Here is a 19,483-nt window from a genome sequence, read left to right on the forward strand (position 1 = left end):
ATCCTAATTAGTCTATGATTAGACAATATTTGCCACAACCAAACGAAAGTGCTACAGTACTCAAAATCCAAAATTTTTGCCAACTAAACAAGGCCTGAGTAATGCAAGCTTTAAATGGGTAGGTTTGGATGAGATTGCATCCCTGAACCCTTAAATTTGTGGAGAAATTTGAAACATCATCCCTTTTATGTCTTGACTGAGTATGGTTGTTACATTGTAGCCACTTAACTACCATACTACCTTCGATAGGGGTAGTTTGTTTTTGGATTAAATTGATTTGTAACCTTATCTCCAAAATAATGCTTTACAATTCTATCTTTTTAGGTGCATAATCACAACCATAATTGTATTTTGTTTTGGGACGCATCATATAATTATATGACTAGATTAGATGGAGTAACATTTTAAGCAAGATTTGTTTCCACAAACAAGGCTCAAGCAATTTTTTTTCTTTCAAAACGAATGGAATTTTGACAGAGAGAGGGGGTTAAATCTCATGTCGTCCTAAATTCTGAAAATAAAAATAAAAACAAGATCAAGGTTCCCTACCTTCGTCATCAATTCTTTCTTCTCAAAACGTGGGAGTTCCTTCATTTCGAAGCACCCGCTGCCGCTGCCAGCCATAAATAGAGAGCAATAAACTTGGACGGAACCGGACGTGCAGACAAAATCTTTCCGTCAACTGTGAAAAGAAGATAAATTCTTCTCGAAAAAAAAAGTCCCGTCGTTTTTCTCCCATTTCCTTCCGCTGTCCGCTTCCACTCCCGCCCGCCCCGCCGCAACCCGTCGACGTCGCCGTAGGCTCGCAGCTGCCGCGATGCACAAGACGGCGCAGGCCTGGTTCACCGGCGGGACCGCCGCCTCCACCGGCACCGCCGCCGAGTCGCAGCCGTCCCTCCTCGCCGACTGGAACTCGTACGCCGCCACCCGCTCCGACGCCTCCTCGTCCTCGCCGCTCCCCTTCGACATCGAGGCCGCGGTCCGCTCCGCCAACGACACCGTCTCCGGCACCTTCAGCTCGTGAGTTCCCCGTCTCCATCCCCATCCCGACCCCAAAACCCTCAGATCCGGTCTCCCCTGGCTCCCTCTCATCGGATCCGATCTGACCGCCGCAGGGTCACCAAGGGCGTGCGGGAGCTCCCGGGGAGCTTCCAGAGCGCCACCAGCAGCTTCCCCTCCGGGAAGGCGCTCATGTACTTCGGCCTCTTCCTCGCCACCGGCATCTTCTTCGTCTTCATCGCCTTCGCGCTCTTCCTCCCCGTCATGGTGCTCATGCCGCAGAAGTTCGCCATCTGCTTCACGCTTGGGTGCGCGCTCATCATTGCGTCGCTCTTTGCGCTCAAGGGACCAGCAAACCAGCTCGCCCACATGACCTCCAAGGAGGTAATGCAGTTAGCTCGGCTCTGCACTGCTGTTACTTCTACTTACTTTTCCTGTACTTTAAACATTAAGCTCCACTTTATCCTTTGGGAGGGCGGTATGCTGTTGTTGCTATAATATGTTTAAACTAATGATATATAGGCAAACTGGGTTTAGAAGCTGTTTTCTGAAAATTTCCTAGACCTTGGAACCATAAATCAGCTAGTTATCAGTGGTCATGATTTGTCAGTGGCAGCTGTTTTGTTACCACTAGAATTTTGAAGCCAACATAGAACTTTCCTTTGGTTTTATATCCAGCTGTAAGGATTTTGTAACGTGTGGTAACCAAGTTGCACATCTTGCTCTTTGAGTTACTTGGTGAGCACAGTGTCTATCAATGAATATTTCTCTACATTCACCTGCAGTTTATCTGTGCTCACTGGCTCACTACCACTAAAATGCTTTTTAGAGCACTTCAATTTTTGTATGTTTTAGGGCAATTCTCCTTATTGTGAAGTATTCCTTATCCGGTTATCCCCCTTCTGTTTCATATATAGATTGTTTCATACATGAAAACATAAAATATCAAACAAGCAATCCAGAGGGGAACTGTGAGCAATCTAAACAAATGGTTTGGGTTCTTTAGATATCCTATAATAAAAGCATAAGTATTTGGCTCAATATCCTGAGCTCTCTAATACAGTTTGCTACAGTGCTTTTAGTTTTTAAATCTGTGGAGTCCAGATGAAATACTCTTGGATCTGTGTAGTGGACAGAATGGTTGGTGCAACTTAAAATCCATAGGAACAAACCTCCTCCCAACCCAGAATTGTTATTTTAAGTTCAGTTGTGTTTTTACTATAACAGGCTTCAATATGCTCTTCATTCATCTTGCCTATTTCTAACCGTAATGTGCAGTGTTATACCATCAGTATCAGGATTTGGAAACCTCAAGTTTCTAGGGAATTCCAATCTAGACCTGAATGAAATGCTTTTTTTTTTTTGGCTGGAGTCACTTTATTAGCCCAAATTGGTTCCAAATAAAGATGTGGCTCTTTATCCAACCTCTCATCTTGTTTTGCTTGTTGACAACATTACATAAAATCTGGAGTTGAAAGAGATGAGTCATCTGGTGGGAGTCACTTCCATCAACTGAAATTGTCGAGTCATTTGTTGAGAGTTACTTTCATCAGCCGAAATTGGGTCAAAATAAAAATGTTGCGGCTGTGGGGTATTCTTTATTTTGTCCAGCATCACCCCTAGCTGAAGTTGATGACAACATTGCTTTGATGCCTATGGTGAAATGACTTCCCACTATTGCTTAATGGTTGCTTAGCGTGCCTAATCTACCTTCCACACCCTTAATGCCTTCAAAAACGTCATAAAAGCTGCAAAGTTCTTACCAGCTACATATTTCCCACTTGTGCTAGGTTGAACTTTCTAGTCTGAGAAATCAAGTCATTTGATGCATGTCAATGAGTACATCTTAAGTCTAGTTCAACTTTTGGTTGCTTGGTAAATTTATTTGTCTTTGGCAATTATTACTTTGTTTATAACTTCATATTCTTCTAACTGGTAAGACAAGTGGATTTTCTTTATAACTATTAACGATGACTTCATAGTGAAGCTAGACCTTTTTATTGTTTCTGTAGAATTTATAAGTCGTTCTTGTACCATCTTTAATTTTCTTAAATGGCTACAATATTTTTAACATTGAAACACATGATACCTGATGAAGATTTTTGTCTCATATCCTCTTCAGAGGCTACCGTTTTCAGTGGGATTTATTGGATGCATGGTTGGTACGATTTATGTTTCTATGGTGCTTCACAGCTATTTCCTCTCTGTGATCTTCTCAGTCCTTCAGGTATGTTTTTTATCAAGATTTTTTTTTTGACACCGTCTATGTTTGTTCAAATCTTGCTATACTGTAAGGTCACTTGTTTTAGTGCATTACGTGTAGTTTCCGTTTATGACATCTAGAACAGGCTGCTAATATGAACAATGAGTCCATAACCAGTGCCTTCAAAGCAGAGGGAAGAGTTTGCCTTCCCCTCCACTCCCAGAAAAGAAAAGAAAACAAAAATAATTCTCCTCCCCTACTTCTTTATCGAACAATACAGTTTCATGATGAGTTGTCATCTGGCATATGGCCTGCGAAACTGCAATACCTCAGCATTCTCTTGTGCATTCTGCTTTTCAGACTCACTCACTTTTTCACTCTTTTGATGACCCAGGTTCTGGCCCTTGCATATTACACTATATCCTACTTCCCTGGAGGATCTAGTGGACTGAAATTCATCTCGTCTGGTCTGTTGTCCTCGGCAGCAAGTTTATTTAGTCGATGACCTTCCGTTGTCACACATTTACTTGATCATACCTCATACCATGTTATGGTGCAAGATTTTTGTATGTAGTTGCTGATCATGCGCTTGATAGAGATTTCATGATCTTCCCTCCCTTGTCATCCTGTTTGTTTGTCTAGACTTGTACTGGTGTTGGATATAGATTATAGAATGAAAAGGATTTATCGCCCCTCTATCTCAGTGTCCCCTGTGGCTGTATATTGTGGAAATAAATCTATTATGACCAAGTTAAAGATAACACTGGGATGATGTTGGTTTAGATTATTTTAATTCTTTGCAGTGCTCTACTGCGGGCCATTTCAATCTCTATGTACTATCATTTATTTATATAAAACTAGTATAAATTGGCATGATAATTCTACCAAGTTAAAGTGTCTTCTCAAATGGTTGGCAGTGGCATTTGTCTCTGATTCATTGCGGTCATTTGAGATGTGTGGCGCCCAACAGATCCGGCAAACTTGAGGTTGATGGTTGAGTTGAGAGGTCTATAAAGTTTGTGAACAAATAACTAAATTATCCACACGACCACACTTACAATTTCAGAACTTCTTGTTTTTGTAGTGTCCTTTTCTAAACCAACGGTCAACGTTCTTTAGAGCCGTTTAGTTTCCAAAATTTTTTGGTTCAAGGTATTGTAGCACTTTTGTTTGTTTGTGGCAAATAATGTTCAACTATAGACTAACTAGGTTCAAAAGATTCATCTCGTGATTTACAGACAAACTGTGTAATTAGTTTTTGTTTTTTTTACTATATTTAATGCTTCATGCATGTGTCGCAAGATTCGATGTGACGGAAATCTTGAAAAATTTTTGGTTTTTTGGAGTAAACAAGGCCTTAGAGCAACTCCAACAGTTTGCTAAAAGTACTTGGCATTCTAGAATTTTTGCTAAAACCACAAAAAACAGCCTCCAACAAGTTGGCAAAACTACTTGACAATTTTATGAGCTTGGCAAAATTCCTCCTTCACTTGGCAAATATGCCAAGTCCTCCATCACTTGGCATCACGTGTATCCTAATTTGCCAACTAATTTTGCCAACTTGTTGGAGGCTCAATTTTGTGATTTTGGCAAAAATCCTAGGATGCCAAGTTCTTTTGCCGAGCCCAAATAGTAAACTGTTGGAGAATGCCTCTTTTTTATTTGGCATTTGGTTTTGAGACTTGGCAAAACTATAGATTTACCAAGTGAGTTTTAGCAAACTGTTGAAGTTGCTCTTAGCTGAAGAAGATGCACTTTACATCAATTTAATTAAAAATGAAACTGATAATACAGGCATAGCTATAGCAGATTTCTTAATTTTGGATCACCATTTAGGCCTTGTTTAGTTTGTAAAAATTTTGGTTTTTGTCTACTATAGCACTTTTGTTTTTATTTGACAAACATTGTCCAATCACGGAGTAATTAGGCTCAAAAAATTCATCTCACAAATTATAAGTAAACTGTGTAATTAGTTTTTATTTTCATCTATATTTAATAATTCATACATGCGATTAAAGATTCGATGTGACGGGGAATCTTGAAAATTTTTTGCAAGGCCTTATGTTAGGTGCTGGCGTGCTGCAAACCTTGAACCAGGCAAAGTCTTCGGCCAGCCTGTGTCGGGCCCGCCATTGAAGAAACGAAGAGCTGCTGCAAAGTCAACGCTTCACCGAAGTGAAGGGTACTCCGTGACCCCACCACACAGGATGGTTCTTGCAGCCAGATCTAGAGGGGAGGATCAATTGCTTGGAGAGGAGGATCAATCCCAACAAGGATTTTGGGGAACTAGCGACATCTGAAGATGGGAGGAGTTGGGGAGAAGATTTTAACGGGGGTGATGAGCACCGTGCTCGGCAAGCTCACTAGCCTCATCGAGAAGAAGTACACCGAGCTCAAGAATGTGAGGAAGAAGCTGGAGCAGCTCAGGAAGGAGCTGGTGGCCATCAACCTCGCGCTGGAGAAGCTCGCGGCCATGGAGAACCCAGACGCGCAGGCGAAGGCCTGGGCGGCGGAGATGCGCGAGCTGGCCTACGACTTGGAGGACAGCATCGATCTGTTCACCCACCATGCCGACCATGAGCCGGTGGACACCACCACCGGAGCCAAGAGATTCTTCCGCAACAAGATCAGAAAGCTCAAGAAACTACACTACCGCCACAAGTTTTCTAAGGAGATCCAACAACTTTTTGATCTTGTCAACGAAGCATACGGGCGTAGAAAGAGATACAAGATTGAAGAGCGCAGCTTCTGCAGTTCTAGCATCTCGTGCGCGGAGATCGATCCTCGGTTACAGGCACTCTATGTGGAGGTGGAAAAACTCGTGGGCATTGAAAAACCAAGCCACGAGATCATCGGTCGGCTCGTCGGCGAGAACCTGGCAAAGGGATGTAGCATTGTCTCCATTGTTGGATGTGGAGGTTCAGGCAAGACTACGCTCGCAAAACAAGTGTACGAGAAAATCAAGGGTCGGTTTTCCTGTGCAGCTTTCGTGTCTGTATCACAGAAGCCCAACATGAGTAACCTTCTACGGGAGCTACAATATCAAACTGGAGTTACAGAATGGATGACAATGGGATCTTGCAGTGACCTACAACTGATCGACCAACTAAGATCACATCTCGAAAATCAAAGGTTAGTTTACCATTTGTTTTTCCTTTTGGCATGCATCGATACTCGGTACACTTAATTTTAGAAATTTGTGAATCTTACTACTATCTACTAGTGGTTATTTGTGGGTAAGGGTAACCGAATACACCTGCATAACCTTTAGTTACTATATGTTTCTTTACACGACAATAACTCATTTTTGCAATTTGTATGTCTGTAATCCAAAACTTAAACAATCGAATTCTAAGAACCCTTTAGTTATTTCAACATCACGGTAATGCAAATATACAGTGTAAACAATGGTATGTATTGAACAAAGAATGCTAGACTAAAACTCCTGTAACATATTTACATGCATGCAAAGTATGTTTATTGCAAAAGCTCACAAACTTGGTTATATAGGTATCTTGTTGTAATTGACGACGTTTGGACAGCGGAAGCATGGCAATACATACAATATGCTCTTCCTAAAAATGCCCTTACAAGTAGAATAATCATGACAACACGCATCAACAGTGTAGGCCAGTTGTGCCGCACTTCAGATGAGGGCTTTCTTTATCAAATGAAACCTCTTGGCATAAGCAGTGGCGGATCCAGAAACGGATCAAGAGGGGGGCTAAATAACATAGGCTAATTTTTTTTTCTTGTTCAATGCAGAATGCACTAATAGATATAGCTAAGATTGATAATTTAATATTAATTCAAAGTGTTCAAAGACAAAGATTCGTAGAATAAACATACAACAATACCAAATATATGAAATCTTTTGCAAAAAAGAAAACCTATTAAAAGATTTTTGAGTCCAAGAGGGGGGCTGCAGCCACCCCAGCCCCCCCCCCCCCCCCCCCCCCCCTTGCATCTGCCAATGGGCATAAGTGATTCTGAAAATTTATTTCTCAAAAGGACATTATGTGCCAATGAAGATAAGTTTCCTGTTCAACTGGAGGGGATTAAAAATGAGATACTTGAAAAATGCGATGGTTTGCCACTTGCTATTGTTACTCTAGCTAGCTTGTTAGCTACTAAACCGAGAACCAAGGAAGAATGGGAGAGGGCACTTATTTCTATCAGTTCTATGCATGAAAAAGACAGTGGGCTGGAAGTAATAGATAAGATACTATCTCTCAGTTACAATGATCTACCTTACCATTTGAGAAATTGCTTATTGCATCTCAGCACATTTCCAGAGGATCATGAGATTTACAAAGATATCTTGGTATGGAGATGGATAGCTGAAGGATTTATAACTAAAACACAAGATTTAACTTTGAAACAAGTTGCCGAGAATTACTTTAATGAGTTGATAAATAGGAGTTTGATCCAACCCATAACCTTGGCTCCAAGGTATGGAATGTGTGCAGAAGAAGGATGTCGAGTCCATGATATTGTATTGAACTTCCTCATCTCTCGGTCAGCTGAAGAAAATTTTGTAACTATGTTGGATGGCCAGGGCCTTCCACTTTCAGATCAAAGGATTCACCGGCTTTCTGTCTGGTATAATTCAATACATGCACTGGCAGTCTCTCGAAGAACCATGAATCTGTCTCATCTCCGTTCAATTAGTATATGCGACGTTGGAGGCTGGACGATGCCTCCTGTTTTGGACCTACCTATTCTTCGGGTGTTAGATATAGAAGAGGAATACAATGATTTGAGGATTCATGGTCCAGATGGCATTACAGGTTTATTTCAACTGGGGTATCGGAGGTTCTGTAGAGCAACTGGTGTCACACTACCAGCCCAAATTGGGAATCGGATTGCTGATCCAGATTGCATTTTACGTTTATTCCATCTGAGGTATCTGAGGTTTGGTGGAGCAATGGATGTCATACTACCAGCTCAAATTGGGACTCTACAGTATCTGCAGACTCTTGATTTAAGCGGAGCTAGAGTAACACAGCTTCCAGAAAGTATTGTTCAGCTCAAGCGATTGATGTGTCTTGTTGGGCACCAACTCATGATGCCAGATGGATTTGGTAACATGGAATCCCTTGAGGAGTTAGGGAACCTCGATGGCTGCAACTGCTCCATAAATTTTGGGGAAGATCTAGCACTTTTGAGCAAGTTGAGGGTACTCCGAGTGACGTTCATGTGGAACAGAACAAGCGATCTGGGAGCTAGAAAGGAATCTTTGATTTCATCTCTCTGCAAACTCAGAGGAAAAAACCTTCGGTCTGTCTATATTTATGACAACATTGGTGGTGGAGATTGTCTTGTGGATTCATGGTACCCTGTACCATGCCGCCTCCAAAAGTTTATTCATATCAGTAAATACTTCAGGTTTCCAAAGTGGATTAATTCCAGTCTTTGTGATCTCACCTACTTGGATATACTTGTTCAGAAGATGGAAAGGGACTATCTGCTTATTCTAGAAGATTTGCCTGGCATTCGTGTCCTATACCTTGATGTGAAGGAAGTTGCAGAAGATGGACTCATCGTCAGTTACGGTGCATTTCGAAGTCTGACATGTTTCCAGTTCTATAATATAGATGGACCTGGTTTGGTATTTAAAGGAGGCATGCGAATGCTGGAATGGCTTAGGCTCGGATTCGACGCAGATAAAGCACGTTCAACATATGGCAGTTTAGAGGTTGGCATTGGGCACCTCTCACATGTCAAACGTATCGGTCTTACTATCCGGATGATTTCTGAAGGTGAAAATGATCCTGCGGAGAAGGCCGTCAAATCTGTCATCAATGGCCAAGTAAATATGCTTCCCAATTGTGCCACAGTTGACATCGGATTTAGTAGACGGAGTCGGTTTTCACCTGGCTGGCAGAACAGGGCCACATAGAAGAACCCATAGGACGTTGGCTTACTGTACTGTTCTACTGTATGTTTGCTTCTGCAGTTTGTGCTTGTTTTCAAACTGGAAACCTCGGACACTTGCACTATACATGATGTATTTAGGTTATTAGTAGGGGTATAGAATGTCGTCCCAGAAGGAACGACATGCAACCACAAGTTGTGGATGTGTTGTATAATAATCATTCGATTTTCTTCTTAATAATGCAGTGACAGGGTAATCTTCTGCGAAGAGAATTTGCCAAAATTTCTCTTCAAGACTGCTTCCTGATTGGTTGATTTGTGATTTGTTAGAGTTCGATAATCTTCATCAGGCAAATGATAATCTCACAGCTTCTTACATATATCTGTATGCTTCTTTTTCTTGTTACTTAGGCTTACGGATCTGGACACATACGCTAGGAGGGGCTTCTCTCATTTGTTTCCGTTCGCTTTTTCTTGTTACTTGTTCTACTAGTCAGCTGTATTTTTCTTTTATAATAAATCAGCAGTGTTTTTTTTTTATAATAAATCAGCGAACAGTATTTTCAGCGGTAGCAGGGGCTTCAGACCCACTCCTTAGGTTATATAGTATATAGCTTTAGTACCGTGCTAGATCTGCCACTTCTTAGGCTTCATTGTAATGGGATATATGCCGCTTTGGTAAATTATGTTTGCAGGATACACAGGTTGCACTGTAAAGATTTTTGAGTCCGTCACCCGTATTTTTTCTGGGAATTCTCATTGTGCATATAAGCCTTTGTCTCATGTCATCCCGTGCCTTGCATCATTGTGCGGGATATATACTCTCTCCTTCCTATACTGGTAAATAAGTTTCTGCAATTTTTTAGACTGTTGGCAAAAGAAGCATGTATTCTTCTTGATTTGGTAGTTATCGTTTACATAACCCATGATTAGCTTCAAATGAAAAAAAAAATCCAAATTACTACCTTCAAGTATCACTAAAGTTTGGTTCGATTTACTTCTCTTAACTATTTAGGTCGATTCCTTAATTAAGAGGCAGAGGTACTGCTATTTTTTTTAAAATATATATATTTGGGTTGGTCCAATTTACCCTTTAATAAGATTTTTCATTTCTCTATGCACAAGTTTAATTTTCATTTTAAAATTTGTGAGGTGATAGTGGACACCATAAATTATTTTAAAAATACGTTATGATTGTCCTAACCTACCAAAAGTATGATTGAATGTCGTGACATATTTCTTTAAACGTAAACAATGGTGCTAGCTACCCCTCACAGGATTTGAAATTAAAAATCAATTTGAATGTAGGGAAACAAAAAAAAAAGATAATTTTGTTGAAGGATAAATTAGAGAAACTTAAATAATTGAGAGAAGTACAGCTAACTAAATGATAGTTTAGGAGGTTTTTTATAGGGATAGTTCAGGAGTTATCTAAACATAGACCATGTTTGACGGTAGTGTTGTAGACTTTTTTCAAATCAAATTGATATCGGCATAGCTATTGTAGGGATCCCACGAATTGTACTGTATCGAGGACAAGATACTTCCTCAAGTCGTCGGTCAGTGCCAGTTTATGTGGGGGCCGTGAGTAATCCATCTGTCCATCTGAACAAAGCAGCCGACTGTAATTGTCAAAAAGATAATAGTATCCATCCAAACAACCTTTCATCCAGCCAAAATACGGATTCCTACACTCATCTCATCAGTGACAGTGAGAGCAGCTCATACCACTAAGGCACTAACAGGATTTTTTTTTTCTTGGATCCACATCTAGTTCCCTAACTCCAAGATACGATGATTATGTGAGTCGGAGGAGAGGGGAGGAGGAATCGAAGATGGGAGGAACTGGGGAGGAGAGCGCCTTGGCGGGGATGATGGGCCCCGCGGTCGACAAGCTCGCTAGCCTCGTCGAGAAGTACACCGAGCTTAGAAACGTGAGGAAGAAGATGGAGCAGTTGAGGAAGGAGCTGATCGCCATCAACCTCGCGCTGGAGAAGCACGCGGCCATGGAGAGCCCGGACGCGCAGGCGAAGGCGTGGGCGGCGGAGATGCGCGAGCTGGCCTACGACTTGGAGGACAGCATCGACCTCTTCACCCACCACATCGACCACGAACCGCCGGACACCACCACCGGCGTCAAGAGGTTCTTCCTCCGGATGATCCGGAAGCTCAAGAAACTCCACTACCGCCATAGGTTTGCTCAGGAGATCAAAGAACTTCATGACCTTGCCAACGAATCGTACCGGCGTCGGAAGAGATACAGGATCGAAGAGGGCGGTTCAGGCATCTCGCACGCGGAGATCGATCCTCGGTTACAGGCACTCTATGTGGAGGTGGAGAAGCTCGTGGGCATCCAGGGCCCAAGCCAGGAGATCATTGGCCGGCTCGTCGGCGAGAACCCGCCAGCGGAGCGACGGAGGGTTGTCGCCATTGTTGGATCCGGAGGTTCAGGCAAGACTACACTTGCTAAACAGGTGTACGAGAAAATCAGGGACCAATTCTCTTGCGCAGCTTTTGTGTCCGTGTCGCAAAAGCCCAATATGATTAGCCTTCTGTGGGAGTTGCTATCTCAAATTGGGAGCCACGGTGGAGATTTAGGATTGATGGCAATAGGATCTTGCAGCGAAAAACAACTAATCGACAGACTAAGATCAGATCTTGAAAATCAGAGGTTAGTTTAACTTTTCTTTTTGGTTAGCTTAATTCGGAACACGTACTAGAAATTTGTGAATATCAGTGGTTATTTGCTTGTACAGCCATTAATTTCACTGAATTTCTCTTACACAACAATAACTACTTTTGCATGATCGCAATCCAAAGTTAAAGCTAACATCTAGTTTATGTCCTATTTGTATTTTTTCATAAACTTTTGTAGCATTTTTTACATGTATGCACAACCGTTTCTATTGCCTTTATACAGAAATGATTTTCACTGCTTCACAAACTTTCTTATAGGTATCTCGTTGTGATAGATGATGTTTGGACAAAGTCAGCATGGGAAATCATACAATGTGCTCTTCCTAATAATGGTCATACAAGTAAAGTAATTATGACAACACGCATCAACAGTGTAGGTCAGTTCTCCAGCACTTCAGATGAGGGTTTCATCTATCAAATGAAACCTCTTAGCAGAAATGATTCTGAAAATTTATTTTTGAAAAGGACATTATGTGCTGAAGATAAGTTTCCTGTTCAGCTGACGGGGATTAAAAATGAGATAATTGAAAAATGTGATGGTTTGCCGCTGGCTATTGTTACTCTAGCTAGCATGTTAGCTACTAAACCGAGAACAGAGGAAGAATGGGAGAGGGCACTTAATTCTATCCATTCTATGCACGAGAAAGATAGTGGCCTGGAAGTGATAGACAAGATACTGTCTCTGAGTTACAGTGATCTACCTCACAATATGAGAAATTGCTTATTGTATCTCAGTACATTTCCAGAGGATCACATGATTTACAAAGATAGCTTAGTACGGAGATGGATAGCTGAAGGATTTATCACTGAAAAACAAGGCTTTACCTTGGAGCAAGTTGCCGAGAGTTACTTTTATGAGTTCGTAAACAGGAGTTTGGTCCAGCCCATAACCTTGCGTTCAAGATATGAAACACGTAGCGAAGGAGGTTGTCGAGTCCATGATATTGTATTGAACTTCCTCATCTCTCGTTCAGCTGAAGAAAATTTTTTAACTATGTTGTATGGCGAGGGGGTTCCATCTTCAGATCAAAGGATTCGTCGGCTCTCTGTCTGGGACAATCCAGAACATGCACTGGCAGTCTCTCGAGCAACCATGAATCTGTCCCATCTCCGGTCAGTTAGTATATGCAATGTTGGAGGTTGGACTATGCCTCCTGTTTTAGACCTACCTGTCCTTCGAGTGTTAGATCTAGAGGGATGCCGTGATTTGAGGATTGTTGACCCTGATTGCATTTTAACGTTATTTCATCTGAGATACCTGGGGTTCCGTAGTGCAAGCGGTGTTGTGCTACCAGATCAAATTGGAAATCTACACTATCTGCAGACCATCGATTTAAGCGGGACTGGAGTAACACATCTGCCAGAAAGTATTGTTCGGCTCAAGTTACTGATGCATCTTGTTGGTCAACGTCTCATCATGCCAGATGGGTTTGGTAACATGGAATCCCTTCAGGAATTAGGGACTATTGATTGCTGGAAGTGCTCCATCAATTTTGGGGAAGATCTGGCACTTTTGAGCAGGTTGAGGGTGCTCCGAGTGACTTTCATCGGGGTTGAAACAAGTGATATGGAAACTAGAAAAAGATCTTTGATGCCATCCCTCTGCAAACTCGGAGGAAACAACCTTCGGTGTGTCACTATTAATGACCATGTTGGTGGTGGAGAGAGTTTTGTTGATTCGTGGTACCCTCCTCCATGTCTCCTCCAAAAGTTCATTCATATCAGCCAATACTTCTCCAGGTTTCCAAAGTGGATTAGTTCCTGTCTTTGTGATCTCACCCACTTGGATATAAAAGTTGCAAAGATGGAAAGAGAGTATCTACATATTCTTGAAGATCTGCCTGCTATCCGCTCCCTATATCTTTTCGTAAAGCAAGTTTCCAAAGATGGACTCATCATCAGTCGTGGTGCATTCCGATGTCTAAGGCGTTTCGAATTCTGTAATATAGATGGACCTGGTTTGATATTTGAAGGAGGCATGCGAATGCTAGAATGGCTTAGGCTCGGATTCGACGCAGATAGAGCACAATCAACATATGGCAGTTTGGAGGTTGGCATCCAGCACCTCTCATCTCTCAAACATATCGTGCTCATTGTCCGGATGATTTCTGAAGGTGCTAATGATCCAGCGGAGCAAGCCGTCAAGTCTGCCATCAGTGGCCAAGTAAAGATGCTCCCCAACTGCCCCACTGTTGACATCCGATTTCGTAGACGGTGTCTGCTGGCGGGCACAGAATAAGAACCACACAAAAGATGACTTTGGATGTGGCATGTAGCAGCTTGCGTCTTGTAATACGTGTACTGGAGTATTATGTTTCTTCTGCAGTTTATGCTTGGCAAAATGGCAAGCTCGACACTTCGCACCGCATGCTCCATTCAGGTTAGCTTGTAGAACGTTGTCCCAGAAGGGAAGACATACAATACAACCACAAAATGTGTTTGGATGTGTTGTAACCATTAATTTTTCATCTTAATGCAGTGACATGCAACTCTTCTGGGAAAGAAATTGCCAATCGTTTCCCTTCAAGACTGCTTCCTGAATTGGAAGATCTGGCATAACTGAATAATCTGCATCAGTCAAATGATAATCTCACAGTTTTGAAGAGAGATCTGTATGTTTCTTGGAGTACTTACGCTTCCTCAATTGCACAGAGCAAGCAATCGTGAAGAGCAACCTAATGTCTGCATTGTACATGACTGCAAAAGGGAGTTGCAGGATGCTATGGAGGGACTCTTAGAATAGCTGTAACCGTCTGGAGTCACTTCCCATGGAGAGATGTGCAGTCACATCTAACATCTTGGGGAAAAGAGAATTGTTTAAGCGACATTGCCAACAGAACCGACGAAGTAAGTTTGTAAAGATCTATATGAAAGGAGCGATGAGTTGTCATTAAAATATATGGCCAAGAAAGAAAGTGGTGTTAATGTCGATATGCAGCAGGAGTCAACAGAACATAAAGAGACAGAACCTAAAGAAATTATGCTGGTGACAGAAACGGCAAAATAACAAGGTCGTTTTTGGAGTGGACCCGTGCGAAATCAGAGGAGAAGTGGTCACTGCTGCACAACAGAAAGGGAACTAGGTATGGAATCATGGGCACTAAAATTGCAGATCTAAATTATATATAGTCATGTATTCAAGGGAATAAGTTGCCTTGCACTCACTGAGTCACTGGCATGGTAGAGGTGACGACATTCCAGCCGATGTTACACTGCTTCGTCAATACAAGCGTTGCAACAAAGAAAGCAATAGGCCTCCCATCACTGAACTTCCCTGAGCTTGTCAGCTTGCCGAGGATCAATGTCAAAATGCAAAAAGTCCAGGACTCCAGGTGCACCAAGTGATCCCTATCCCTATGTTCAGAGTCTTTTTAGGGCACTCCCAATGCAAGACTCTATCACAGAGTCCAAGACAATTAATTACATATTATTTATGGTATTTTGCTGATATGGCACCATATTTATTGAAGAAAGAGGTAGAAAAAATAAGACTCCAAGTCTTATTTAGACTCCAAGTCCACATTGTTCGAGGTAATAAATAGCTTTAGACTCCATGATAGAGTCTGCATTGTGAGTGCTCTTATGTAGGGAGAAGATAAATAAAATATTAAAGGTCGAGTTGAAGCAACGGCGTGTGATTCTTCACCTGAAAGACAGGATTGAAGAGACGGCTTAAACTCTGCTTGCCGTCTCCACCTATATTTTTTCCACCATTCCACACCTAGATTCCACATACAAATTATCCTATTGCCTTTATGTCTTTTTTAGTAACTTTTTTTTCTAAAACACAATATAGATGCATATATGTATGCCTACACGCATGTAAAGCTGTGAATACCGACATTCACACTTCTTTATTAGATAAAAAAATTACGGCCACCTAAGCAAGTCTAAATTCGAATCCAGATGGATATTGACAAATATATATGGCTGGCAACTGACCGCCATTACATTGGTGAATTATGCGAGTCTCGACAGAGCATACTACGATCAGATATTGAGATCAGACATCTGGAACTTGGACAGACAAATATAACTGATGCTGCAATCAAAACTCAAAAAGCTACATGGATGGCACTGGCTCAGCCCTCAGCGCAGGAAGCAACGCAGGTCCATGACTCGCAGCACCTTGAATCCGTCCAGGCTACACCCCAGCACGAGCCTCGGCTTCTTCGGCGCCGGTGGGCAGTGCAGGTGGCGTTCAGTTCCAGTGCTGTTCGCCGCCGATGGCGGTGAAAGCTGTCGTGGACCTTCGTCGTCGTCGCCGCCGCTGCCGTGGGAGTGAGACCGCTTCAGCTTCAGCGACCGTAGCTCCACCAGCTGCGGAATACTAACAGCTTCCGCTTCTTCTGCAGGCACCTGCTGGATGGTTCTCTTTCCCAGGATCTTCCTTTGCAAACCCATGGTGAACTCGGTTTAACCTGCAATAGCGGAGTAGAAAGGGAGATTGTTAGCTCAGGTGAACAAAGATGAACCGGAGGTTGAAGAAGAGCAAGCTATAGGAGAGTTGCTCATGGCTGCTACCAGTACCAGCTAGCTAGTTTGAGCTCTCGCTTTGGACACCAAGCAGCAACGGATGTGATATGACAGATTGACAGCAGAATGTGCATGCTTATAAGCAAGCAGCCCAGCAAAGGGCCGACGATCTTTGCCGTTGCAAAGAACGGAAAAAGGTGGAATATATGAAAAAGGATTGCCATTGAACTGGCAGTGAGTGAGTGCACGAGTGAGAGCATCATGTCAAGGAACCAGAGGAAATTGCACAGCAGATGAAAAGTGCAGAGCTCTTTCCGTTGGTTAGAATAAAAACTAACCTTCTTTCCGTAACAACAGCATATGATGAAAATTAACAAGATTCAACGGAAAGATAAAAAAAAAGTGTCATTCATTTGAGAGGGGAGGAGAGGGAGGGAAAATGTCATGGCTGATGAGGAGGCACGTGAGCAGGAGCCAAAGTGAAGGTGAAAGAGGAATAAAGGAAAAGAGGACGACGAGAAAAGCACAGCTTTGTCTTTTGTTTGAGAAAGAATAAAAATAGGGAGATAATAAACAAACATGCGTGGGGAATATGCAAAAGTCAGCCTTGCTTTGTCTGGATACATTTTGAGTGCATCATTTTGGAGGGAATACATACTAAGCTACAAGCTTTAGGAGGTGTTTGGCAGAACTCTTCACGAGAAGCTCCTCTGTTTTTTATAAAAAAAAACGGCTTCTCTAGAAAAACGTTTGGCAGGGTTCTTTTGGAGGAGCTAGAGCCGGAGCCCGAGAGGAGCCCTGCCAAACAGTCCCTTAGTTAAAGTTGTTGCTTAAACTGTTGCTTTGAACCGTTTGTGCAGCTCATCTTATCTTTATTGAGCTTAAAGAGGATGAAGACTTTGTTCCGTAGTTCATTACTACTGCTGTAACTAAGTGGATGACAAACAATATCAGAACCTAAAGACCACATTATACATAAAGACCAATTGTGAGAGCCCTCAAAGTCCATAAAGCGGGTAGGCCAATTCACTTACTGAAAATAAGAGTTAAAAAAACAAATAGGGTAACAAATTTATAAAAGAGTGAAATGGAGTATGGCTCTATAATTTTTTTTCAATATTCTCGTCTGGGTCCATAGGCTCTCAAAATGATCATCTAGGTTTCTCAGGTGGTTCATTCGAAATGTGAATTTAGATCCATGATATATTAGACCTAAAGTAACTTATAATAAACCACTTGAAAAGTTTAAGGATCTAGATAATCACTTTGAAAGTTTATGAACCAAGATAAGAGTGCAGAAAAAAGTTAGGACCCATGGTGCATTCCACTCTTTATAAAAAAGTGAAGTCCATTTGACCCCTGAAGAGTGAAAAACTTCTCAACTCTAATACCATACCAGAAAATGACAAGTCCTCTACCTCTGGAATCCGAGAAAAATACCCCCTTGACCATTTCAAAGCATTTCTTACATTATTTTGGCAGGCATGGCATATTAGTTTCACATGTTATCTTTTTTAGCCACTTCATATTTTATTGAATATTTTAGCTTATAAATGATCTTAAATTAAATGGAAAAATAAAAATTGCTTTTGTCAAGTGATACAACGACTTTAGTATAGAGCATGTCTCTATTTGTTGTCATTTAAAAATAAAAAAAATAAAATTTAGTTTAAATGAATATGTTGGCGTCTAAACTATCTCGACCGACCCACTACCTCTCGTGTCACCACCAGATCAAAGAGAGGGAGATCGATGCCGCTCTAGGAGGAGGGAGAGAGAGATGAAGAGAGGAGACGGAGAGAGGGAGAGGAGTGTGTTGCACCTCCACTCTCAAGGTGGGGGTGACTTTGCGACACTCGAGGTGTGAAGAGGGGTAACCATCGCGTCCTCGACTGTGCTCATCAGGCCTGTCAGGCCTACTCTACATGTACCGCTCAAATTTCAGCATACCTCCTCCATCTGTGAGGAGTAAGTGAGGAGCGACTAGCGAGAGAGGAGGAAGGACTAAGGAAGTGAGAATGGGGCCGACCAGGAGGGAAGGTCTTGTGTTTAGGATTCTCATATTTGTTTATATATAACAATATTGAAGGACATGTCTCACTTTCACAACCGTTTTGAGACATGAACCGACAATAAAAATTATCACTAGCGGTTTTTAACAATCCAGTTATGATAATGCTGTTGAAAAAAAATCCATAGTGGTATGTGTACTGTACTTCGTTGCTTCTGCAGTTTGTGCTTGGAGCTCAATTGGAAGGGTCGACTTTCGTCGAAAGAAAATTGGAAGGGTAGACACTTGATACTATACATATGTCGCGTTTAGGTTAACTAGAACACATCATCCCAGTGGAAAAGGCATACAGGGCGTCGGTAGTCATTAAATTTCTATTTCTAATGCAGTGGCTGACATCCAACTCTGCTGACAAGAAAAGGCCGCCTAGTTTTTGTCTTCAAAGGCTGCCTTCAGTTGCCTGATCATCCAGCACAACTTGATAAGCTCTAACGGGCAAGGGATAACCATCTCAAAATTCTGTAAGGAAATACGTATGCTTCTTGGACTGCTTTTAGCCCCATATGGTCGTATCAGTATTTCGCAGCAACATATGAGCTCCTCTTGTAGCAAAGCAATTGGCCAATTGCAGTTCTGCATTGCCTGTTGGCTGGGAATAAAATTCAGTGGACCCTAGGTCCAAACCCGCTTCCGTAAGACCCTAGCATGGATGGCTGCCGTGTGTCGTTAAAAAAAAAAAACACGGAGAGCACCAGGTGGTTACACGTTCGTGGAGACGCAGCTGCCCCGTGATGTCAACTCCAGTGACGCTGGCTGAACACGAACACCCGATCGAGAAAAAGAAAAACTGTCTACTGCAGTGACGACGCTGATGCAGCATGTTGCTTTTCAACCATGTGAGAGTACGTTGTGACCAGCTAGCCTGCGTCGACAGATTAATGAAAGCCCGCGCGCGTGTTGTGCAATACCAACATGAAAGGTTTTTTTTTTTTTTTTTTGCTCCTCCGGTTTCTTAAAAAAAATTATACAATAGCAGCAAGAAGGGCTTTAATTTTTCTTTTTTTGGCAGCGGGTAGCTACGCTTAATTGTGACACACGCATTGACTTGGATCAATCAACGTATCGTCTCACGTGGTAAAAGTATTGATGCACACGGCGGTCGCGAGCACTTCTCTAGGTTTGATACAGTAGTACCCGTACACACTAGTGATCCACGCCAA

At 42.1% G+C, this 19,483-nt stretch overlaps 4 protein-coding genes across 5 annotated transcripts; 3 read left to right on the forward strand and 1 right to left on the reverse strand.

Moving 5' to 3' along the window:
• Window positions 683-4,012, forward strand: LOC8073116 (protein transport protein SFT2). The gene is made up of 4 exons (XM_002461088.2): window positions 683-1,020; window positions 1,116-1,383; window positions 3,122-3,226; window positions 3,597-4,012. Exons 1-4 carry the CDS (start codon window positions 818-820, stop codon window positions 3,705-3,707), a joined length of 687 nt encoding a protein of 228 aa, XP_002461133.1. The 5' UTR covers window positions 683-817; the 3' UTR covers window positions 3,708-4,012.
• LOC8073117 (putative disease resistance RPP13-like protein 3) lies at window positions 5,312-9,347 on the forward strand. 2 transcript variants are annotated; one of them, XM_002461089.2, is made up of 3 exons: window positions 5,312-6,334; window positions 6,713-6,884; window positions 7,179-9,347. In XM_002461089.2, exons 1-3 carry the CDS (start codon window positions 5,505-5,507, stop codon window positions 9,102-9,104), a joined length of 2,928 nt encoding a protein of 975 aa, XP_002461134.2. In that variant the 5' UTR covers window positions 5,312-5,504; the 3' UTR covers window positions 9,105-9,347. The 2 variants fall into 2 exon arrangements, with proteins under 2 accessions (XP_002461134.2, XP_021307877.1); XM_021452202.1 differs by lacking the exon at window positions 6,713-6,884 and having other exon boundaries at window positions 7,761-7,993.
• Window positions 10,258-15,509, forward strand: LOC8073118 (putative disease resistance RPP13-like protein 3). Its single transcript, XM_002461090.2, has 3 exons — window positions 10,258-11,750; window positions 12,035-14,156; window positions 14,256-15,509. The coding sequence occupies exons 1-2, from the start codon at window positions 10,915-10,917 to the stop codon at window positions 14,013-14,015; spliced, it is 2,817 nt and encodes a 938-aa protein (XP_002461135.2). The 5' UTR covers window positions 10,258-10,914; the 3' UTR covers window positions 14,016-14,156; window positions 14,256-15,509.
• Window positions 15,600-16,299, reverse strand: LOC8073119. Its single transcript, XM_002463244.2, has one exon. It carries the CDS (start codon window positions 16,178-16,180, stop codon window positions 15,866-15,868), a length of 315 nt encoding a protein of 104 aa, XP_002463289.1. The 5' UTR covers window positions 16,181-16,299; the 3' UTR covers window positions 15,600-15,865.

The sequence above is a fragment of the Sorghum bicolor genome, chromosome 2, assembly GCF_000003195.3.
Source record: "Sorghum bicolor cultivar BTx623 chromosome 2, Sorghum_bicolor_NCBIv3, whole genome shotgun sequence".
In the NCBI taxonomy this organism is placed as follows: Eukaryota; Viridiplantae; Streptophyta; class Magnoliopsida; order Poales; family Poaceae; genus Sorghum; species Sorghum bicolor.